The 25,269-nt window shown below is 39.1% G+C and overlaps 1 protein-coding gene and 1 long non-coding RNA gene across 4 annotated transcripts in view; one reads left to right on the top strand and one right to left on the bottom strand.

Moving 5' to 3' along the window:
- Positions 1 to 25,269, bottom strand: part of col15a1 (collagen type XV alpha 1 chain) — a 153,706-nt gene that overhangs the window by 66,072 nt on the left and 62,365 nt on the right. For both annotated transcript variants that reach the window (XM_008112981.3, XM_008112980.3), the window contains exons 3-9: positions 19,341 to 19,888; positions 16,902 to 16,976; positions 15,769 to 15,858; positions 10,835 to 10,973; positions 9,011 to 9,129; positions 6,525 to 6,626; positions 3,312 to 3,374 (exon numbers count right to left, since the gene is read on the bottom strand). In XM_008112981.3, the coding sequence (XP_008111188.2) occupies positions 3,312 to 3,374; positions 6,525 to 6,626; positions 9,011 to 9,129; positions 10,835 to 10,973; positions 15,769 to 15,858; positions 16,902 to 16,976; positions 19,341 to 19,888 (1,136 nt within the window). The remainder of the gene's footprint in view (positions 1 to 3,311; positions 3,375 to 6,524; positions 6,627 to 9,010; positions 9,130 to 10,834; positions 10,974 to 15,768; positions 15,859 to 16,901; positions 16,977 to 19,340; positions 19,889 to 25,269) is intronic.
- LOC103279181 (uncharacterized) lies at positions 1,197 to 19,820 on the top strand. 2 transcript variants are annotated; one of them, XR_010007153.1, is made up of 4 exons: positions 1,197 to 1,453; positions 14,062 to 14,106; positions 16,303 to 16,340; positions 18,198 to 19,820. It is a non-coding gene; the product is annotated as an uncharacterized LOC103279181 (long non-coding RNA). The 2 variants fall into 2 exon arrangements; XR_506623.3 differs by lacking the exon at positions 18,198 to 19,820 and adding an exon at positions 17,907 to 17,982.

Genomic DNA, 25,269 nt, shown 5'->3' with positions numbered 1-25,269 from the left:
TTGGATAAAAACATTTATTCCTCTCCCTCTAATTAGGACTTTATTTTTCTTTTCTTTTTGTTGTATCAACCTAGAGCCATGGATGATGGGTTGTATTGTCAAATGTCAAGGTTGGGGGGCCTGTAGTTTTGTTGTTTTGTCTGCTGCCCTGATGCCATCACTCTTTTATATATATAGATGGTAATATTATTAGTAATATTACATTTAATATAATATATAATAATTATTATATTGTATTATTAGTATAATATTGTATTCCATTATATTATTATCAATATTATAAGTATATACAATATATTATATATTTATAAATTATTATATATTATATATATAATATAATATATAATAATATAATATATATATGTATATAAAATTAGCATAGCATATAGAGAAAATAGATGTCTCCTTCCTCGATCCAAATGTCTTCCTCTTTGAATTTAAGACATCTAACACCCTGAAGTAATATTGGGAAAATGAAACCAACAGAGTGTGTTTACGGCTAGGGTTGTGCACGGATGCCATGCTAAACGCAAGATAATAGTCTTCAATGGAAGCAAGCCAGCAAGCAACTCCGGTTGCTCCTGACACACACACACACACAAAAAGCAAGCTGTTAAAGTACAGCAAATCCCCAAGTTCCAAACATCAGACTTACAAACAACTCATAGTTAAGAATGGGGGGGGGGGGGGTGAGACAACAGGAACTGAGAGAAACCTACCTCTCGGAAAGGAAATTCACTCTTGAGAGAGTTTTCATGGAGAAAAGGTGTCTCAACTGAAGCTTTCTCTCAAATCCCTGTTTCCCCAAACAAGCCAATTATCAGAGACAGAAAGTGAGGTGAAAGCTTCTGGGACAGGGGTGCAGACAGCAAAGCAAACTCCAAAGGAGTATTAACCCTTCCCTATGCTATCCAAAGCATGTGTGTGTGTGTGTGTGTGTGTGTGTGTGCAGAGTTACACTTAAAAATGTACCTGTTCCAATTTACAAACAAATTCAACTTAAGGACAAACCTACAGAACCTATCTTGTTCGTAACTTGGGGTCTGCCTATATTCACAACAGTCCTTTATTGTTGTAGCATCACAGAAAGATCCAATGAACTCTAGTTTCCCTCTTTCCTCTTCTTCTCAGTGTCTTTCCCTTTAAACTTTCCTGAGACCCACCCTTCCACTCACCCAGCTGATGTTCCTCAACAAGCCTTGATCCATGGCTGGTTTCTCTTCTCTTAGGATTAAGGGAGTATGCTGACTTCAGATCAAGGGCAGGACCCTCTGTCTCGCTCACATTCATTCAAAAGGACTTGAAAACTCAGATGAGGCATGGTAATACTAAGGTGGGAAGTGGAGATTGGTTCTGGGGTTACTGGCAGGACATGAAATGGAGAGGAGATTTGATCCACCAGTGAAATACTACTGCTGTTGCCAAAAGAAGCAGACAGAAACTATAAATCAAGGTAAGGCATTCTGGTGCCAAGGTGGGAAGGCGAAGATCAATCCATCACCTCTGCTAAAATCCCGCTTTTAAAAAGTTGAAATGTGTTTTTTTTTTTTCCGGAAATGGAATCTACAGCATGCATGGGTGTTTTTCTTTTTGTTTTTTGTTTTTTTTGGGGGGGGGGGGGAGGCTTACAATATTCACAGTTTTCCCATTTTCAAGGAGTATCCTGCACCCTTGTATGTAACACAGGACACAATAGCTCCATTCCGTTTTACTTCCTCCAAACTTTTTTGAAAAATGAGAAACTATATCCAGCTCACTGTAGAGAAACAAAATAAATTTGTCTTCTAGTGATGATCTGACACCATTAGAAACCAAACAGAACCAAATCAAACTCAAATGAATGAATGCTTTAATCCTTTGTGTGTGCATGCATGCATGAATGAGTGAGAGGGATGAGCAGCTGAAAAAGTACAGACTGTCTGTCTCTTAGGAACCAAGCCCGAAATATGAATATGGTGTTAGGAAGCAAATTATATGAAAAGCACTTATACAATATGTTGCTATAGGAACCGCTTGGCGAAATCACACTGAAGCAAGAAAATGAACTCATAAAGACATTTACTGTCACAGCAGTTGAATAAACACAGACTTCTACTTTAGTAATCGCAGTATTCAGTGTCTATTCTTAATTTTTAAAGGATTCTTATTCTAAGACAAGCTGATGGAATAAATAAGCCAGTGATGTATCTTACAAGACCCTCTGGCAAAACTAGTGGAAAAAAGAAATTCCAAAGCAGCTTAGTACAAGCCCTGTGTTTTCTAGCTATTGGTTGACTCAAAGCAGAGCCCACTGGAGAGTCTCATTCCTGTTTTATTTTTTTATTTATCGAATTAGATTTTTACTTTTACTTTCTCACAGGGTGGAACCAAATAACTCTCTTTTTCACTTGTACACCATCCTCTTTTCCGTCCCTTTTATTTTGGCCACATTGACGTTTCTCTCTTTTTCAGTACTTCCCATCTCTATTGGTCTCTCACTCACCCTCTCTTTCACTATATTTCAATCTCTTCCAACTTTTCTCTCCCTGTACTGTCTTCCTATTGTTCTTGCTTGCCTTCCCATCCTCTCAGCACCTTGTTTCCCTTGCTTCATTCTCCTCTACATCACAACTTTTCTGTGGCCCCTTCTACACTGCCATATAATCCAGATTATCAAAGCAGATAATCCACATTATCTTCTTTGAACTGGATTATAAGAGTCTACACTGCCAGATAATCCAGTTCAAAGCAGATTATCTGGATTTTATATGGCAGTGTAGAAGGGGCCTGTGTCATACATACTGTTAGCAGAGAAGAGTTAATTCAAAAAGTTTAATATTGTTTAATATTTCATAGAACTATAGAATCTTTGAATGCGGTATAATCCAGATTATCAAAGCACATAATCCATATCTGTTTTGAACTGGATTATATGAGTCTATACTGCTATATCATCCAGTTCAAAGCAAATAATCTGGATTTTATATGGCAGTGTAGATCCAGCCATAGAATTGGAGAAGCCCACACATATTGGTTATCCATAAACACACACACACACACACACGTGTGTGTGTGTATTTATGGATACACAAAGGCAAAGACAGCTCCTTCTGAATACATCTTACCAAGAAAACCCTATGATACATATACCTTAGGGTCACAATACATCAGAAATTACACAAGAACAACAATAAAATTGGAAAGAACAGTAACATATCTGAGACTTTTCAATCAGACTGATGCCTCTTTTACACTGCCTTATATCCCAGAATCTGATCCCAGATTATCTGCTCTAAACAATGAGTCATTTTTTACATCAAATTTGCACCTACCTTTTCTCCTTTAGGACCAGGCTCTCCCTTTAAGCCAGGTGATCCATAAGTTCCTGGCGTAACCTTTAAAAAAAGCAAATCCTTTTTTCAGTATTATTCTCCCAATAGTTGAAGACTATATTGTTAAATTTGACAGATAGGACAGCCAAAAGGTTTCTTAGTAATTCCAAGAATGTAGTATTTGGTGACAAACAAGTTGCTTTTGTAACAGTGTCCCTTATCCGTTTTTTGACGATAGACTTAGGACCTCATCACATGAGCTGTGCAAAGTGGAGGTAATCATTTTCACAGGTAATTGTAGTGTTCCATTCTGAAATGGATTGTTTCATTTGAAGACTTCACATGACACACATATGTTCCCCAGCCTTTCCCCCATTGTGTCCTGCATTCACAACCATCATACAGGCAAGTTCTGCCCCCGCCCTCTGCATATTCCTTTTTATAAACAGGGAAATCTTCAAAATCCCAAAACGCCAAAATGTTTAATACATGAAAAAATGAATTATGTATTTTCAAATAATAGTTTAAAGCACCCAGGCAAAACAAAACACTCCTAAGCTCTATGATTAATCGTAGGGAAGAAAAACAAGATTGTGAGTAGTGATTTCTGAACTTTAAAGTGACACCAATAGATAAAAAAAGTTTAAAATAGTGGAATTGTGAAAGTACAGCATACTGCAAGGGAGAAAATACAGTTATATCACAGTAGTGATTTTTTTCCATTGTGCAATTTCTGTCAGTGACATTTTTTTTAAAGGAACCAGCCTCAAACAGAAGGACTTGGGACAAGAATTGGAGCATCAATGCTCGCCAGAAGACCGCTCATAGGAACGCACATTGCACCATGTCACTGAAATAAAACAGTACTGGAGAATTTGACAGATCCCATCCCACTTGTTTTTAAGCGCTTTCTCCCATTTTTAAGCACATCAGAGGCTCAGAAGACAATTTCTCATTTTCTCCTCCATTTCACAACACTTCAAACCCATTTTGAGGATGAAACCTGTCATGGGCTTCTATGGGTGGTCTTCTGGCAAGCATCAATGCTCCATGGACCTTTGTCCTCGAAATGAATTAGAAGTGTGCAGAAACAGGGAGGGAACTGTGTCTGATTAGGTCCTTAGTATTACTATAGCTAAGAGTTATAAAGCAGTAGGTGTAACCCATATGCTGAAAGTGTTTTATTTAGTAATCATTTCCATGTAGACCGAAAGGCATCAGCTAGTCAGCCTGGTTTGAAAAAATCAGGATTTAGCCAGTAATTGATCCTAACGGTTCAGGCATGGACCTCCACAAATATGAAACCTATTCAGTGATATGACCTATGCGCTAAGCAATAAAATTTATTTTAAATATGAAACCTGCCTCAAGATGCAAGATTGTGCTGCGTACACAGCATGGGACAGCAAGTTAATCCTAAAAATTTATCCTGCACAGATGCATACTGAAGCCCACCCATCTCTCTGAATATTGTGCATATAATCTTACTTATATTAAGATTAATATCTGAGATAATAATTATACCCAATGAAGTATCAGAATTTGGGCAGTCTTTCCCCCATATAAACATCTCCAAAAATGGGGTGTGTCTTAGCATCACAGGTGCTTTTCTGTATGTTTAAATAAAACATTTCTTTTCTGTTGGTGGCATCTTAGAATCGAAGAAATAGTGACTTGGACCTGTTATTTGAATACACAGATATTTTATCAAAATTATTAATAATTCTGTGTGGTAAAAAAAACACTATCAAAATGCATATTATACCTGGAATTGTTTCTGACAATTTAAGACAAAATAATATAGAAAATGTGGTAGACTATATCACAAATGAATATACTGATGATTCCATGTTTTACTTTTATTTTTTAAAGTGCTTTTCTTTCTTTCTTTAAGCTTCTAGTAACTGTTATTGCTGATAAGACATTTGGAGCATGCTTTACAAATCCGTTCTCTGGATAAAGCGGAAAGGAAATAGAGTTCATTTGACATTTGATACTGGTTTCCCCCTTTTCCAAAAGCAAATAGCATGAAAAAGCTATAGTGTTCACTCAACTTAAACTGGGTTGCTGTGAGTTTTCTGGGCTGTATGGCCGTGTTCCAGAAGCATTATCTCCAGACATTTCGGCCACATCTATGGAAGGCATTCTCAGTGGTTGTGAGATCGTTTGGAAACTAGGCAAGTGGAGTTTATATATCTGTGGAATAATGTCCAAGGTTGGAGAAAGAACTCTTGTCTGTTTGAGGAAAATGTGAATGTTGCAATTGGCCAGCTTGATTAGCATTGAATGGCCTTTCAGCTTGAAAGCCTGGCTGCTTCCTGCCTGGGGGAATCCTTTGTTGGGAGGTGTTAGCTGGCTTTGATTGTTTCCTGTCTAAAATTCCCCTATTTTCTGAGTGTTGTTCTTTATTTACTGTTTTCATTTTAGAGTTTTTTAAATACTGGTAGCCAGATTTTGTTCATTTTCATGGTTTTCTCCTTTCTGTTGAAATTATCCACATGCTTGTGGATTTCAATGGTCTCTCTGTGTAGTCTGACATGGTAGTTGTTGGAGTGGTCCAGCATTTCTGTGTCCTCAAATAATATGCTGTGTCCAGGTTGGTTCATCAAGTGCTCTGCTATGGCTGACTTCTCTGGTTGAAATGGTCTTCAGTGCCTTTCATGTTCCTTGATTCGTGTTTGGGCAATGCTGTGTTTGGTGGTTCCTATGTAGACTTGTCCACAGCTGCATGGTATATGGTAGACTCCTGCAGAAGTGAGAGAATCCCTCTTGCCCTTTGCTGAACGTAGCATTTGTTGGATTTTCTTCGTGGGTCTGTAGATAGTTTGTAGGTTGTGTTTCTTCTTCATCAGCTTCCTTATGTGGTCGGTGGTTCCCTTGATGTATGGTAAGAACACTTTTCCTCTGAACACTTGCCTAATTTCCAATAGATCTCACAACCTCTGAGGATGCCTGTCATAGATGTGGGTGAAACGTCAGGAGAGAATGCTTCTGGAACATGGCCATACACCCTGGAAAACTTACAGCAACCCAGTAATTCCGGCCATGAAAGCCTTCGATAACACATTCAACACATTTACTTTTTACTCCAGTTTGTATTCATTCTCAGTGCTATCAGAAAGGAACTTTTCCTTATCTAGTGATATTTAGGACTCATGTGAACATATTCTCATTCACATTCACAGTTCTTATTAGTCACGCCGTGATGCTTACGGGTGGCCCTATTGTCCCAGGTTGTGTTTCTTCCAGGCTTGCTTCTCCTGGAGGTCCGGGTACTCCTCCTTTCTCCTTTTGACCGTTTTCACCTTTTTCTCCCTTCAGGTAGGAAACAGAAAACAGGACTATAATCCTGAACTATTTCAGTGTAAAACTCTTATGAGAATTAGATTACGTTTTGTTGAGAAATAAGTATAGTTAGAACAAGGCAATAAAGAACTGGGTGGGAAACACTCCTTTTAAATGCAAATAAAGCAATGAAATCAAATATGCCATCTTAAGAAATGTTATGAATGGGAGAAAGGAAACTGACAACTATTCTTCCCAAGCATAGAGCTGGCTTTAGGCTAACCTTTCTAAGTATCTCCTTATAGAATTGTGGGTAATTTATGGTGGCATGTACAAACCCTGACCCAATGCATTCTGTGGGGAAAAATTAACCAATCCCTTGTTCAGAGGAATATCCTGAGCAAAACTGTGTCACTGAGAGGCACTGTCTTTGACTCCATCTACATTGCCATAAAACCCAGTTTCTGAATGCAGATTATCTGCTTTGAACTGGATTACATAGCAGTGTAGACTCATATAATCCAGATCAAAGCAAACAATCTGGATTCAGAAACTGGATTATATAGCAGTGTAGATCCAGCCTAAATCTGTCTATAAGTTTAAAGATAAGACAGCAAATCAACCTAAAACACCTGAGTCAATTGATACATGGCTTAGTGCCAGAACAAGGTCCCAACGCAAATGCAGTGCCAAGAGGCAGAGGTGAGAAACTCTCACCCTATTACCCATCCCTTGCCCAAACAGGAGAAAGACAACCTGCCTCCTTCCATCCTTCCTCACCCCTTTTCTGCCCTGCTAATGGTTGTATGGGAAGTCCTTCGTAAAAATTGCTGCTATTCTTCTACTTCCCTTACAATGACCAAAGTGGTGAGCACAACACATTCTTCAGGCTCTCCCATGTTGCTGCTGAATGACCCTCAGGTGGGGGGAAATGGATAAATAGATCCTCTCCGGACCCTTCCAGACAGACCCTGCTTATCTTCATGATCGCATCCTCCCCTATGAACCTATGTGGGCTCTAAGATCTGCAGGGGAGACCCTCCTCTCGCTCCCACCTCAAGCACGGGGACAAGGGAGAGGACCTTCTCAGTGGTGGCCCCTCGGCTCTGGAACTCCTTTCTCAGGGAGATTAGACTGGCACCACTCTGTCCACCTTTCGTAAGGACCTAAAAACGTGGAAGTTCTGGTGTGTCTTTGAGTAAGTAGTCTCACAAGATACTCAGCCTAACTATACCTCACTTCCAGCTACTGCACTTTGTCACAGTCCCTGCCAGGGCCGTAGCCAGAAAAAAATTTCGGGAGGGGTTTTGAAAATTTCGGGGGGGGGGGGTTAACCCCTAGCACACACCCCTCCCCGCTACAAACCTATCAATATCTGCTTGAAATAGTGCCTGGAGGGACTCTTAATGTTTTGTGTCTCATAGACTTAGCATGGGGATTTGGTTAACCAGTTAAAATTCATGAGTAAACCAGGTTTTTTTTATAACCTGAAAAATTTCGGGGGGGGGGGGTTGAACCCCTAAACCCCCCCCCTCGCTACAGGCCTGGTCCCTGCCCTATAGGTTTTAATATTATTACTGATATTACTGACATAGTTATGTTTGTCTGACACCATCAATTAAGCCCTACCCAGAGTTCTACACAAACTCTGACCCTCTGAATTTCTAGTAAATATTATTATTCAGGTTCTCAACTGATGTTGATGTTGTTGTATGCTGTTTTATGTGATTTTTTGTGGATATAATGTTTTTAAATTGCTGGTTGTGTTTCAACCCATGTTTGATCGAGCTTGTCCCCACGTGAGCTGCCCTGAGTCCCTTTGGGGAGATTGAGGCAGTATACAAAAACAAAGTTATTGTTGGGTTTTTGTATGTCTTTCGGGCTGTGTGGCCATGTTCCAGAAGTATTATCTCCTGACGTTTCGCCCACATCTATGGCAGGCATCCTCCATCCTGAGGATGCCTGCCATAGATGTGGGCGAAATGTCAGGAGAGAATACTTCTGGAACATGGCCACATAGCCTGAAAGACATACAACAACCCTGTGATCCCGGCCATGAAAGCCTTCGACAACACAAAGTTATTGTTGTTGTTGTTGTTGTTGTTGTTATAATATCCCAGGATCCGATCCCAGGTTTTCTGCTTTAAACTGGATTTTCTGCACTGCTAGATAAACTGGGATAAACTGAAAACCTGGGATCAGATCCTGGGATTTAGGGCCTGTCTTGAAGGGCCCTCCTTCTCTTTAGATCTTCCTAAGGTTGGTTTGTTACATGTATCAATGGATCATAGCAAAAATCATAATTTTCTCCAAAATCACCCTTGACTTATGCATGTGGTTCTTATACATGAGAATATATCATAAGCTCCACTTAGTAGCATGAGCCTTACTCAAACACAAAAACATAAACTTACTTTTTCTTTGTTTGCACCTTGCAGAACACTATCATGAGGCTCTGCTTCAGTTTTCAATATTTCCTGAGCTATAGTGGTAGATTCACTTTTTGGTCTGTTTATTGCTATAGTGGTTACACCTAAAAGAAACCAAAAATGCATGAATATACATGAATACATGTAAATACATGAAAAATATGCAAAATCATGTGATAAAATTATGTTCCACCAGTAAGAAAGTAACATACAGAGTGACTGTTAATAAGATGTTACTTTTGTTATAAGGAATGACAAGGAGTGTCAGTATAAGATTGAAAAGGCGAGAAAACACAAGGGTTGCTCCACAGAAGAAGCACAAAAACTTACAAATCCCTCTGATATGGGATGAAAAGAAGGAGGAAAATCAGGAAGTGAAAATACTAAGGGAGAAATCCTAAGAACTGCAAACTGGAATCAACTCCTACATACGAAGTGTAGTGTTTAATCAAGCTATTCCAAAAGGTTGAATGTTAGTTTTACAAAAGAAGAAAACAATTGTAACATTTAATAAATTACAAAGTGAATATAGTAATGAGAAATCACGAAACTGATGTTCAAATCTGTATCTGTTTTCCTCTTTTATTACTGTTTCTTTAAATAATTTATGATACAAAAGAGATACATGGGCTTAAATACCGCACCACGATGGTGGCAAAGATGCAGTTAAATTTTCAATGCTGGTGCAACCCAGTGCTAAACATGAAGCAAGAGGTCTTTCTTAAGTCTTGATCATACCACACTAATTATTGCCTATTTAATAGGACTGTTATTAATGACTGCTAAAATAAATATTAAGAATTATCATTACACCAGGCTAGTACTAATAACATGATTACTAATACGTTTCTATACAGTGCCCAAAGTATGCCATACACATTATTTCATTAATTGCTGGTAACACCTCTGTGAGATAACTCAATAATTATCCTCAATTTTTGCTTGATGGAACTGATGTCGAGAATTGTTTTCTTGGCACTATGATTATAAGATTATGACAGGTGAGATTTTAACCAAGAATTCTGATGCATATCTTAATCTTCTGCTTAAAACTGGCATAGTCTTATTAGACCCATGCAGAGGGTAATATATGCTAGAAAATATTCAGGAAGTCCAACCATGGAGTTTGTCTCTATAGAGCTAATATAGGAGTAGTTAAAATGTGGCCAAATCCCCACTAATAATTTCCCAACATGGTGAATACCAGTACATAATCAATATATCAAGAAGCCCTTCTAAGGTTGGATCTACACTGCCATATAATCTAGTTTCTGAATCCAGATTGTCTGCTTTGAACTGGATTATATGAGTCTACACTGGATAATATGGCAGTGTAGATGGGGCCTTAGATAAAGATTTCCCCCGGATATTAAGTCTAGTCAAATCCAACCCTGGGGGTGATGCTCATTTTCATTTCTAAGACGAAGAGCCAACGTTGTCGATAGATGCCTCCTAGGTCTTGTGGCTGGCATGACTGCATGGAGTGCCATTACCTTCCCACCAAAGAAGTACCTATTGATCTACCCACATTTGCATATTTTTGAACTGCTAGGTTGGCAGAAGCTGGGGCTAACAATGGGAGCTCACCCCATCCCGCAGATTCGAACTGTTGACCCTCCAGTCAGCAAATTCTGCAGCTTAGCGGTTTAACCCACTGTGGCACCGTGGCCCCTAGATGTTGCCATAGAGTATCATTATTTGTTTTATTATTATCACAATTGTCTGAGGGACTACTTATAAACCACAAAAAAAATCTCAATTCTTAAAAAAATGCAGGAGGAGAAGAAGGAAAATGAAAACACATAATACCTTGGTCTTTGATTTCAGTTGGTCTCACTGTTTCTTCCAAAAGATATTGTCCTGAGAAATCCATCTCTTCAGAAGGAAGTGACGTAGTTGGTGGTGCACTTACTGGTCCAGCAGTAGTTTCTTCCGATGAATTCCCAGGCTAGGAACGAGTTATGAAACAAACTTTATCTGGACATTATCTCATTGAAAATATTTTTTGTTGTGTGAAGACGTATGAAAGTTGTATAAAACCCCATCCTGGCACTTTTGCGTTCAATTCTTTTAAGAGAAATTGAGCACTTTACAAGGTATGTTGCCTTATGATTGCGTTCTTGAAAATCTATTATTGAATTAAATATGGAGGAGATTATCTCAAACAAAGAGCACTACTGTGACTGTGGCTTGGACTTCACACACAGCTCTTTGTTGGGAGGCAGACTAAATAGTAGAAAACAGTTGCTTAAAGAATAAATGTAAATCGGATAAGGTTTTATGTGGGAGCACTTGTTCTTAAACCATAATTTTGCCTCCTTCTCTATTTTTTGAACTGTGGAGTATATTAAGAGAAACCTTTAAAGAATCAACTGATAGGATCTCATCACATTTAGGCCAGTATACCAGCAATAGTGGGGAGATTCACCATGAGTTACGAGGAATGCGGAAATGCCGATGGAGGAGACTTTCTTATAATTTATCCTAAACCAACTGCTAATGTACTCATCCTGAGCTAAGTGATGAATCAAACCAGATCCTAAACTAAAAACTCTGATCTTGAGCCAGTATTTCAGTGCCCACTACCAGGCTCTTATTGACAGGGATCCTTCCCCGGATTCAAGTAATAAGACACAGGGTGGTACACATCTTAGGAGCTGGAAAAGGGCTCTCAAAAACTGTGTTTGCTGTTGATCTATTTTTGATGTTAAGCCACCACTCCAGATGCTGGAAGCATACAGCAGCTGCAAAGCTATCTTGGCATTAAAGACTTTAGTTGCCGAAGGTATGAATCGCCCCCCTTTAGTAGCAGTAAAATACAAAATGGCTGAACTATTTTCTTGGCCTTTGAAATACTGGTCTACTAATATTGCTATTACTAACAGCAATATTAAGGAGCCCCAGTAGCGAAGTGCGTTAAAGCGCTGAGCTACTGAACTTGCAGACCGAAAGGTCCCAGGTTCAAACCCCGGGAGCGGCGTGAGCGGCTGCTGTTAGCCCCAGCTCCTGCCAACCTAGCAGTTCGAAAACATGCAAATGTGAGTAGATCAATAGGTACCGCTCCGGCAGAAAGGTAACGGCGCTCCATGCAGTCATGCCGGCCACATGACCTTGGAGGTGTCTACGGACAACGCCGGCTCTTCGGCTTAGAAATGGAGATGAGCACCAACCCCCAGAGTTAGACATGACTGGACTTAACGTCAGGGGAAACCTTTACCTTTACCTAATAGCAATATTAGTAGACCAGGACTAATATGGTAAAAAAAAAAACAGATATTGGAAACTTCTGACCTGTTCTAGAATATGCCCATCAAGAGACCAACAGCATGGGGAATTTTTTTTCCAAACACCAGAACTTTAGATTTCATGTACAGTAGAGTCTCACTTATCCAACACTCACTTACCCAATGTTCTGGATTATCCAACACATTTTTGTAGTGAATGTTTTCAATGCATTGAGACATTTTGGAGCTAAATTTGTAAATACAGTAATTACTACATAGCATCAATGTGTAATGAACTACTTTTTCTGTCAAATATGTTGTATAACATGTTGTTTTGGTGCTTAATTTGTAAAATTGTAACCTATTTTGATGTTTAATAGGCTTTTTCTTAATCTCTCCTTATTATCTAACATATTCGCTTATCCAATGTTTTGCCGGCCCATTTATGTTGGATAAGTGAGACTCTACTGTAGTTGATTTTTAGGTCGTTCTGGGAACAGTAATTCAGGAATTTCCTTAGTAATTTAGATTTGCTCTGGAGCGTGAGATGATGGCAGCATCATCTGCATAAAGCAGTAAGGGGTTTTCCTAGTTCCTAGCTTGGGCAAGGGTCTGCATATGTTTAATAGGGTGGGAACAAGGATACATCCTTGATATACTCCTCTGGACATGGATATCTCACCAGAGTTGGCCCAGATTGCCACATCTGATCTGAAGTTTGCTGTCCCTGTAAAGGGCCTTGATAAGGCCTAGAAGTCTTTTGTCTTTCAATGTCTTATTCAGCTTTCCCCATAGTTTGTTTCTTGAGATGGAATCGAATGCTGATTTCAGGTCCATGAAGCACAAACATCTTGCCTTGTAGTAGTCTGGCATGTTTCTCAGCAAGATGGGAAAGTACTAATCAGTGGTCAGTAGTTGAATAGTTCTTTCTAAAAGCTGCTTGTGCATCAGTAATTGTGTTGTTTGACTCCAGAAAGGCAGAAAGTCTCTTGCACAAATATTGTGCATAGAGTTTTCCCATGGTTGGGAGCAAACTTGATTGGTCTATAGTTCTCAGGGTCGCTGGTTAGACATTTCTTGTAAATTGGTGCCACAGTGGCTTGTTTCCAGCTAGCTGGCATTTTGCCAGTGAAGTTTATCTTTTGTAAATAGGGTTGCTAGTATGGATGCCCACCAGTGTTGATTGGTTTTGATGAGTTTGCCGGGTACATAATCGATGCCTGGTGCTTTCCCGTTCTTAAGCTGGGGAATTAGGTTGATTATGGTGTCGACAGAAACTGGATCCCACACAGGCAAGGCATGGAAATTAACCTCCTTGTCCAATTCTAGATCTAGATTAGGGCGGCTGGTATCCATAAAGATCGCTCCAAAATGATCTTCCCATACCTAAGATAGGATTACACAGCTTGGGGCTTTATGGGAGGATTGTAACACAAGTTGCCAGAAGCTTTTAGCATTAATGTCCAGTGAGGCATTGATCAATAGCACCTAGGTGTTATGGTCATGTCGTTTCTTTTGCCTTAGAAGGGTCTTGTATTCCCTTTTTAATTGGAACTCAGGTTAACTCTATCTCTCTCTCAATCTCTCTCCATTTATCTATCTCTTAGCTTAAAGCAATGGCTCACAATATTAGACCTCGATCCTCCCGTAAACAGCTATGTTAAATATGTTATTTATAGAGGAAATCATTTTAATTCTTAGGAAAAGTGCAGCATACTAAATGCATTTTAATATGAAATTATATTAATCCTACACCTGAATTCCTCCTAACCCAAAATTTTGAAGCTATTTTTTTTAATTATTTTTGCTCAGGAGTAAAAGAAAATCTGAGGAATCCCAAGGGAACAAAGCTGCTTGGTAAGACTAGTGAAACTTTAATGTAAATGAGAGAGCATGCTACGTGTTATGTTCAGTCAATTTGATGGGTTTGGGGCACAACATAGCAACTGTACAATACAAAAACAGGAAGATATAATCTAACAACAGAGTATTTTTTCAGACGATATCCTAGTTGTTAAGAACTGTGTCCCACGGGAAATGCAACTGTAGTATCTGATAGAAAGACTTCCTGTTTTAGATGAAAGCTAGAGAAAATAATAGGCTTTGGATACAATATTGTGAACTACATGCCAGCAGTAAGTAGAGCATTCAAATACCCACCTGCATATACACAGTATTCCTGCATACCATAGCATTGAAACACACACACAAGCTCTCTCTGAAACACAAAATTCTCTGCTCCCAACTCCTCAAATGATCTTTACAGATCTGTTGAGGGGAAACCTTTTTAGCTATGTTGATGTGCCCTGAATAGAGATATCTAAACTTCTTTGCCGGGTATATACAAAGAGCATGAAGTTGGCCTGCAAGTGGCATTGATCAGCTATGAAGCAAAAAAGGCAGGTCCATCACTCATCATGGATCTCTCAATGAGGAGGTCTAAACTATAGTTTCCCAAATGATAGTTACCCATCACGGGTTTTACAGCCTGTGTAGAAGCGCCTTTACTTTTAGTATTCATGTAGGACACTTGAACCAGATCTTTTAAATCCATGTCCTGATTCAGATAACATGGCTGTGAGGGCAGGGTGAGTCATCTATGAAACCTGAGAGGGGCAGCTGAGTCATCTAAGGTTTTGTTGAAATCAATTCCTTCCCAATCAGAGAATGTTGGGAAATGCTTAGGACTACATTGGCCATGACCTACTCTTGACTTACATAATATTTACATTCATCGACTAATATTTGGATCTCTCATAATTCATATCTTCCCTCACTCTGGTACTTCTTCATATTTCAAACAAGGTTATGAAATAAACAGAAATCTGAATTAAAAATTAAGTCATGGTGTAGCCACATGCAAATGTAGCCACATGCAAATCAGTTTGCCTTTGTTTGCTATGTTTATGAGACTCAATAGTTGTATATAGGGGCCGGGCTGTGGCACAGATGGTTAAGTAACCATCTGGAATAAATCACTATGACCAAGAGGTCATGAGTTCAAGGCTAGCCTGTGTCGGAGTGAGCACCTGACCATAAAAAAATAGCTCCTGCTCGTTGTTGACCTAAGCAACAGAAAGATAGTTGTATCTATCAAGTAGGAATTTATGTACCGCTTTGCGGGGAGGCTAATTTAACTAATTTGCGACACCTTAAAAATCGTCCAGCTGCTGTTTGGAATGAGGAAGTATCCAAGGACTTATGTCACAGTGGATGATGAAGCAGCTGCTCCCCCTGTAACCGGAATCAAGCATCCCCTCAGGAAACTGGAAAAGGTTAAATTGCCTCTGTCTCTATGTCCATATGGCATTGAATGTTTGCCTTGTATGTGTGTACATTGTGATCCTCCCTGAGTCCCCTTCGGGGTGAGAAGGGCAGAATACTGTAAATAAATAAATATATAAACAGAAAATTCAGGTCCTATGTCTATTCAAATTAGTAGATACAAACAGAAGCAAAATCATTTTGTTCATTAGAAGAAAGTCCCAAAGATAAAGCTGGACAACATCTAATACTTACTGGGGCTTGTGAGGGCCAAATAACTTCCTGTGTCTCAGAGATACCCTCCTGTTCCTGGACGCTGTCACGGCCACTGCTCTCTCCTGAAGTCTATCAGAACCAAGCCACAAATCAGAACTTGGGTCATGAGAAATTTAATGGATAGTTCATATGCATATAATACCCACCAAAATTGAACAAACTTGGATAAGCACATACTGTACATCTTCCTCATTTTGATTATGGAGCTATACAAATGAAGTAGTTGCGAATTATTTTCGCGGATGACGTTTAAACTTATTTTATTTTCCATATGCACAGGTTTTATAAGCACCATATATGAAGCCATGTAGATCGACTTCACTTTATGAACTTTCTGCTTTTAATGTTGTGAATTTCTATTTTAAACGTTTTACTGTTTTACATTCATGGTCTGTGACAGTAATAATAGAATTCAAAAATTCAAATTCAAAATGGTTTTAAGGCTCATGATAGCCAACTGGATTTTTAAAAAATGCACACAGTTCTCATGCCACTTTGTTCTCGTCTTACAAGGAATGTTTCCACAGGGAAGAAAAACAGGACAACTCCAGGTAGGCATTCCTTTGGTGACTAAGGGCTAGAGTGTGTTATAAAGCAGATAATCATTTATACCTTGCTAATGCAATTGATGCTTCTTTCTTTTCCAGAATGCCCCTCTTAATTATAGAAATAAAGGAATCTGCTCTCATAAGGCTAAAGTGTATAAACCATAAGGGATTTTATGCCCATGGCAACTCATCATACAGTCTTGAACAAATGAGAATAAACTGTTAGGTGACACTGGGGATGTGTAATGAGTCAACATGCCTCTTAGATTCTGAACTAAAAAGTAGCCAGAGGTGAGGGACAGATGTGAATATCACTGCAACAGTGATACTGATTTAGAGGTGATAACACACCTCCCAACAGGTTGTTTTGGCAATGAAAACTTTCCTCACCTGTTTCCCATTTTTAAAAAGTCTGGTATCCAGCTGAAGAACTAGTTGCCATGGGAGTTGTACCTTGCAAGAAACAGTGGAACGCAACTAGCGGCACTTCATGCTTCTAGCACATTAAAATCTACTGCCAACTCCTTGCCACAATGGCCATTATGCAAACATAATAGTACTTACATACGGATCGTCATCTTCACATTGATCTTCAGTCGCCCTTACATCAGGCTTGATCGTCAGCTGCTGAATGGAGCCCTAGAAAGATTAAGAACAGCAACTCAAAGTAACATTATTTAGAAAGAATCTACACAGAACACATGAGCACTTAAACCACACACAATACCTGGAGACTGACATTTGGGAAACCTTTTAACACTTCACTTAACATTTCATTAAATTGATAAACTGAGGTTATACTGGAGTTATAATAAGAAAAGCTTTGCTAGGTAAGCTCAAGCACCAAAGCAATTCAACATCTTGTTGCAATAAAAGTGCAGTCAGATTTCATGCTTAGGCAGAGTGGGACTGTTTGCCTCTCAGAACTGGTGTTTAGAGGTATACTTTCTTTGACTATGACAGTTCTACTTAGCTGTCGTGGTTAACTGATATTAATATAATGCATTTTTGTAATCCCCTTCTGGGAAAAAATCAAAATTAATGGTGAAACCTTACAAAGCTTATGACAAGTGCTGCTTAGGCATTTTTAATCTAAGTGTCATATCATATTTTGGGTATATGCAATCTATTGCTTAGTTTCTTGGTTAAGTACAAAGTGTTGGTCTTGACTTTTAAAGCCCTACATAGTTTATGTCCAGGTTACCTACAAGATCACCTTCTCCCATACAATCCACCCTGTACATGTAGGTCCTCTGAGGAATGCTTATTCCAGCCTGCCAGAACTTGACTGGCGACAGTCATGCAAAGGATCTTTTCATTGGCCACACCAAGACTGTAAAACCATCTGCTGGAAGATAGCTAAATGAGTTATCAAAATTTGAAACACATCTGAAGACCTATCTCTTTTGGCAGGTCTACCCAGTCAGTTTAAATCATGAATTTTAAACTCGCATGTTGTTTTAGTTATATCTTGTTCCTTGTTCTGTGCATTTTAGTATATGTATTTTGTAGAAATACATTTTAATATGTGTATTTTATATCATGTTTATTATTATTATGTGTTTTTAGCTAAGTTGTAACCACCCTTGCGCCATGAGGAGAGGCGGGTAAAAAGAAATAAAAATTATCATCATCATCATCATCATCATCATCATCATCATAAAGACCTCAATTTCCCAGAATAATCCTGCATTGGGGTGACTGTACAATTCAAGTGATTGTTGTTCTTGCTCATTTCTAATGTGAAACAAGTTTGCTTATGGTTCTGACCCAGCTTAAGAATGTTGAGCACTTTGTCCTTTTATGCTCCCAAATGGCACTATAATACACTATAATACGTATCTTTGCACTTTTGCCTAGACTGCCCTCCTAAACGTCAGAAAAATCTGAAGACGTGGATGTGGGACCAAGCCTTTGGTTAATTTATCAGTGCAATATGTGAATGTGGAATGGTGCAATGATAACTGGAATGGCCTGGACTATAATATTGGATTATGTGATTTTTAATCATTTTAATGTGGAAATGTTATTAGCGTCTTGTGTGCACCGCTCTGAGTCTCCTTTGGGGTGAGAAGGGCGGGATATAAATATGGCAAATAAATAAATGAGGCAAGTGATTCAAACAATATTGGTGTATGCAGATCACACTATTGGGAACACTAGCAGTGTGCACTGTTAGAGGATTCCTAACAGTAGGCTGTTAGGAATTGTGGGAACTGAAGTCCGAAACACCTGGAAGGCTGCCCATGCCTAGGATAGAGTGTCAACTTGCCATTTGGAAAATGGAACCCCTTCAACATTAGACAATTTGTTAACCATGTTAATGACTTTTTAGTAGCTTGAAAATATAATAGAAGTTCCAATATTATTACAGTATGCAACTAAAACTTATGTTGAATTAATATTTTAATTAAAAATAATAAAATAATAATAGTTGCAGATGGGCACCTTTTGTCTCCTGGCAACCAATATTTTTAGAACCAGGCCACCACTGAACAAAGCATGCAAGTAGAATTGGGAAATAACATTGGGTATGTGCACAAGATGGGAAGCTCCACTCAAATCTCACCTCAATTATAAATCTGCCACAACATTTCATTAAGTGACAATTTTTCATTGGTGTGCTTTGTGTTCACAACCACCTCTTTTCACCTGCCTCCGTCTGTTCTTGCAACCTCGCTGCTACCCACATGTAGATGCTCCTGCTTGAATGCATAACACACCTCCACCATCAAGTCTTGTGTTCCTCCTGCTCACTAACCAGGGACTATTCCTACCTGGCAAGAATGTTGAACTCTTACCATTAGTTGCTCAGTTGATCTCTTTTTCTAATTCTTGCTGCTTGCCTCTGCTAGCTGTCTGCCTTGCCAATCTGTCAGTGTTGCCATTCTGACCTATCTTTTGCACCTTTTATGGGTAACAAAGGCCATCTTATATCATTTATAAATGTTGCAGTAGACAAGTCACAGAATAGTCCACCCCTTTACCAGACAGTATACTTACAGTGAATCTGTCTAGTCCTGTTGCTCCTGCATTCCCAACAAATATTCCTGAGCTGGATTCAAAGAGCAAGGCATGAGGCGATCTCTGGAAACTGACCCTGTGATATTCCTCACAGTCTATGAACAAGACAATGTCATTGTCCTCTACAGCCATAGTAAAGCGATTCCATTTGTTGGTCATCACTGGGACTTTAAAGGATGCAGCTTCTCGGGATATGTGAGAACCTGGTTCAGTGTAGTACATAATGATTCTCTGTGTGTTATCATCCACAGGCGATAGTCTGATGCCCAAGTATATTGTCTTCTGAAAGGCATCAGTTATGGCAAACAATACCCCTCCATGGTCACTATTTGGTTTGACGGTAACAGTGATTGCAAAATCCTTGTAGAATGGCTGAGGTATCAAAGTTCTTGTCAGGCGGCCTATGTTTGCTTCTGGTCCAAAATTGTAAGCTGGAAATCCTCCATATCCAGTGATAAAGGAGACAGAAGGTGGCAGTGGAACTCCTATTAGTTCTGTTAGGTCAAGATTCCCCTTTGATCCCCTTTCTGTAACACAAGAGAGAAATCACAACATATTTAGTTTAAGGTTTATCAATAGTACATACTTCAAAGCTCCTTTAAGCAGAGTCAAGTGCTCCAAACCATTTGGGAAGAGGGAATTTTGAAGGCAAAGGCCTCTGTCTCTTTCCCTTGATCTTCATGAGCCCTTCCTTTTCATCTAAAAGTTTCTAGTTTATTTTATCTGTGATAAAGAAAAACATGCAAGCAGCAGTCTTTTAATAAATGGCTCAATTGAAGAAATAAATCGTTGGTTGCCATCCAGTGTTATTCTAGCCAATGAGAGAAAAGGGACCCATAACTGAAAAAGAGTAGCCCCTTGGTGAGCCAGTATGGTGTAGTGATATCAGCATTGGATAGGACTCTGGAGAACAGGATTTAAATATCCACTCAGCCACTGAAATCTATTCAGTGACCTCAAGCAAGTCACACATAATTGCATATTACTTTCATATTGTTCAAATAACTTTGTGGCACTGTGGAATCTAGTACAAAATGAGGGTTGCAAAGAGAGTGAGTTCAAAGACTAAATATGACATAGAAACTATGTGGTGGGGAGAGGGAAGGAACCCAATCTAAGTTGCGTTCCTAGCTTTACTGAAAATATGGTTGGGCAGCATAATCATTATAGGGTTTCTTTTTGTTTAAATTATAGAGACTATTGCAACAGGAAAGTATGGCTTCATCCCCTCCACTATATAAGGGCTTTAGAGCAATACTTTAGAACTTGTGATCTGGACTGTCAAAAATACCCTAAGATGAAAAACCAAGGACAAAAAACAAACAAACAAACAAAAAACAAGTGGGTGCAGACAGTGAGTGAGGAGACAAAATCAGAGCTGTTTCATATTTGGGGGCTACATTTGTTCTCCTGGAATTTTCCTGATAAATAAACAGTTCTCATACAAACCCACCCACAACATGTGATATCCTATACAATGAAAGTCATTCGAGTTGACAAATTGTGAAAAATTTCTGTCTGTGACATTAGATCTGGGAAAGTTCATGTAGGCAGGTGCAATATAATACGTGATATTATAATCATCAGTATGTGAACTGACATGAGTGAACAAATCCTCAAACCAAAGCATAAGATAACTGCTATCATCTGTTACCACTGTTGAAAACCTTGTTTTTTAAAATCTTGCTCTTCCTTTTAACTTTCCTTTTGTCCTTCCTTTGAAATTTGCATTGCATAACAAACCTTCTGACTTTACATTTCACAGCCTTTTGGTTCCATTAATTACATTTTTCAGCTTTTGTGCCCTTTTTTGTTTATGTATCTGTCAAAGAGTTGCATTTATTCAAACCAACATTTCCGTGGTTACAGCAAATATAGTTTATTCAACCAAGAACAAAGAACGGAGTGGGCGGATGGATGGGCAGATAGACAAAAAAATGAGTGCAAGCAAGCACAGCAATATAAGAAAACATATAAGTTACAAAACACAAGAAATCGAAAGAATAATCTCAATAATTCATTTCCAAGCAGGCATGTAGCCAGGGGGGGGGGGGCTTCACCCCTCAAATTCTCAGGGTGGTCCATGAAAAAGCCTTACATTTATTATTTAAACTGTTATGTTTATTCATATCATGATCTGATCACCATGCTCAATATATCTCATATGCATGGGGGTATTGGGATAACAATACAAAAGGTTTGCTAGGGTAGATCCCCTCTCACCCAGACTCAGGACCTCCCCCCCCCCCCCGAACCAAAAATCCCAGCCCCTCCCAAATCAAAATCCTAGCTACGGGCCTGTTTCCAAGTATTTAAAAAATGGGTTTCCCAAAAGTTGGGAAACTCAGTCAGGAAGAATAACAGAGAAACAATATCTGCATAATTTTCCCCTGACATCCAAACATCCTGATTAAATTATTCTGTGAAGAAATATAAATGTTCTTTTGTACACAACTCATGTTAACTACGTGTTTTATGCACACACACAAGAGACAAACACGACATACAAATAAACAAGCACACCTCCCATGCACTTTTCTCTGATGAACAAATCATAACATCATATAGAATTATAGAGTTGGAAGAGACCACATGAACCACCTAGTCCAACCCCCGGTCATGCAGGAAAAGCATAAAGTACCCCTGGCAGATGGCCATCCAGCCTCTGTTTAAAAGCTTCCAAGGAAGGAGCTTCTGCCACACTCCAGGGTAGAGAATTCTACTGCTGAACTGCTCTTACAGTCAGGAAGTTCTTCCTAATGTTCAGGTGGAATCTCCTTTCCTGTAATTTGAACCCTTTGTTCTGAGTCCTAGTATCAAGGGCATCAGAAAACAAAGCCTGCTTCCTTGTAACATCCTTTCATATATTTGTACATGGCTGTCATGTCTCCTCTCAATCTTCTCTTCTGCAGACTAAACATATCCAGCTCTTTAAGAAGCCCCTCATAGGGCCAGACCTTTGAGCCTTTTAATCTTCCTCCTCCTCTGGACATGTTCCAGCCTGTCAATATCTCTTTTAAACTGTGGTGCCCAGTATTGGACACATGTGAGATCTGACCAAAGCCGAGTAGAGCGGCACCATGACTTTCCTCAATCTAGACACAATATTTTGATTCAGCCCAAAACCCCATTGTTTTTATTTTAGCTGCTACATCACACTGTTGGCTCATGTTCAAGTTATGGTCCATGAAGACTCCAAGATCTTTTTTTATATGGACTGTTGTCAAATCAGGCATCATCCATCCTGTATCTGTGCATTTCGTTTTTTCTGCCTAAGTGAGGTATCTAGTTGATCATCTTTTGATGTTCAAACACAGAATATTTCTAGAATATTTTCCTAGATGATAGGAGTACATTGAAAAATATTTATACATTTTTGGTAATAGAGTCAGACAACACATGGATAAATCTGTAAAAAAAAAAAAGAAGAAGAAGAAGAAGAAAACAAATCCTCAGTTAACATGAATTTCTTTTCTCACTTCATGCAAGGAAACAGAGAAGTGTGGAAAGCAAGGAAGAGGGCTTAGGAAATATGTGCTATAATTTCAAGGAACTCTAAACCCTGTGGAATCGAATGGAAGTCACTTCCCATTGCCTCGTTATTTCCAAATTATTTTTCTTTTTCAATTTTTTTTCTTCTTTATTTTTTATTTTTTATCTTTTTTCCCCCTGCCTTACTTTTCCTTTTTCATCACTAACTTATCTTTCTTTGTATCTATATCTTTTCTTGCCATACCCTCTTTATTCTATTTCCCCTTCCCCTCACAATTGCAATTAGCAATTATGTTTTTGTTTTTGTTCATGTTTTCATAAATTCTGTTGAAAATGAATAAAAATTACTTTTTTTTAAAAAGAATTTCTTTTCTCACTGACCAAAGTTTTGTCTTGTTCAGCATTCTGTTTTCAAAAGGCCTATCATTATGTTAACTGGACTGTAATTTCCTGGTATCCCTGTCCTCCTCTATTAACCATTTTTTTTAAAGTATGCTTTTACATCATCAACTACAGTTTCTGTTTCCCAAAGATCCAGGAAAGAGACATCCACTCTATCAAGATAACAAGAGGAGTATTTATGTTCCTGCATATTTATAGAGCCTGTTGTATTCCAAGGTTTCCCCCTTGATGGATTGTCACATTGTCCTGGTGAGGAGGCTTGTGTGTGCCAGGGAATCTGTGGGCGAAGCCATCAGTCATGTTCTCCCAGGTAGATCTCCCAGGGTGGCAAGGTCACAGGGGAGGAATCAGACTAAACACAATCTGAAGTTCTCAACATTGGAGCAGATTGATGATAACATGGTACGTGTTACAACGGCTGTGAAGGCAGAAGAAAGCTGCAACAGATGAGCCATTGGTTGTCAGGCCATTGGTTGTCAGGTTAACCACACCACTAGAGCTGAACCTCTTTCTGTGAAGACTGTGTGTTGATCAGGTGTGGACTGATCTACACACATAAAACAAACTCACGTGCAAGCATCTTCCAAGAAAAAGAAAAGAAAACCAAAAAAAGCCCTATGATGATCAGCTAGTGAAGACAGGGGTAGAACTGTGAAATCTGGAAGCCCCTAGCTACAGAGTGGCACATGGGTAGTGGATATGGATCCAGTCATTCTACCTCAAGGTCCGAAGGAGCTGAATAGTTTGGCAGCTGTATCTATGATTGAGCTATTTAGGATCCATGACTATTTAGGATCCACTCTGCGCACCCAATATGGGGAGGGAGCTAGAAAGGGTGCCCTAAACATAGTTTGCCTCTTTTTTTATCTATGACTGGGACTACTGCATCACCACTTTGCAGTCAAAAAGGACAAATGAATTTTGGAATATGGAACATATGGACACTGTTGGATAACACAGACTGATAGCAGTCCTGAACACTGCAAGGGAGCTGAGGTGTCTTAACATCGATATAACAGCACACCAAGAGACCTGGAGAGCTGGAGAGGGACAGCTGAAGGAAGAGAAAGGAGGCTATACCTTCTTCTGGAAGGGATTCCATGAACAAGAACAAAAAAATACACAGAGTCGGCTTTGCTATCAGAAACAACCCAGTAAAGCATCTGTCTGAAGCATCCATCAGCATTAAAGAACTATTCTCAACCCTCTGAATTAATCTTGCCAAAAACCAGCAGGCAACTATCATAAGAGATTTTTTTCCCTATCTGCTGGACACCATCCTATTGGGATAACTAAGGAGAACAAAATCATTCTCACTAAATGTGCAGAACACAACCTTGAAATCACCAACACACTCCTCTGCCAGAAAAACAAATTTAAGACTTCATGGAGGCACCCCCCAGTCAAAGCATTGGCACCACTTAGACTATATAATTTTGCATGCCAACGACTGCTATGATGTGATTCCCACAAGAGCCATAACAAGCACTGAAGACTGCTGGACAGACCAAAGTTAATTTGATCCATGATAGCCATCAAGATCATCCCCAAAAGCAGACTTCAAGGAAGAAAGACGTAAAATGAACACACAAGCCCTTCAAGAGCTCTCTTAGTGAGCCCTTCTCCAAACAACATGCAAAGATCATCTACCCATAGAACACTTTCAAAATGTTGAGGAACACTGGAATAAGCTGAAGACCTTTTTCATTATAGCCTGTGAAGAAGCCATTGGATACCAAACTAGGAAACATCAAGACTGGTTTGATGAAAATGATAATGAAATCCAGTTAATTGATTAGAAAAGGAAAGCCTTCCAAATATGGCAAAGAGACACCAACTTAACTGCTAAGAAAAAAAAATCTACATTGGTGCATGAAGGACCAGATAATTCAAGAACATATGGTGGACAAAAAAGGCTGAAGAAATCCAACACCTGGTAGATATCCATGATGCACAGGGATTCTTAAATGATATAAAGATAATCTATAACCCAAGAAATCATGTCACACCCTCT

This window comes from Anolis carolinensis, chromosome 6, assembly GCF_035594765.1.
Source record: "Anolis carolinensis isolate JA03-04 chromosome 6, rAnoCar3.1.pri, whole genome shotgun sequence".
In the NCBI taxonomy this organism is placed as follows: domain Eukaryota; kingdom Metazoa; phylum Chordata; class Lepidosauria; order Squamata; family Dactyloidae; genus Anolis; species Anolis carolinensis.
The sequence above is the reverse complement of the archived record's forward strand: the minus strand, read 5'-3'. Positions and strand labels throughout refer to the sequence as shown.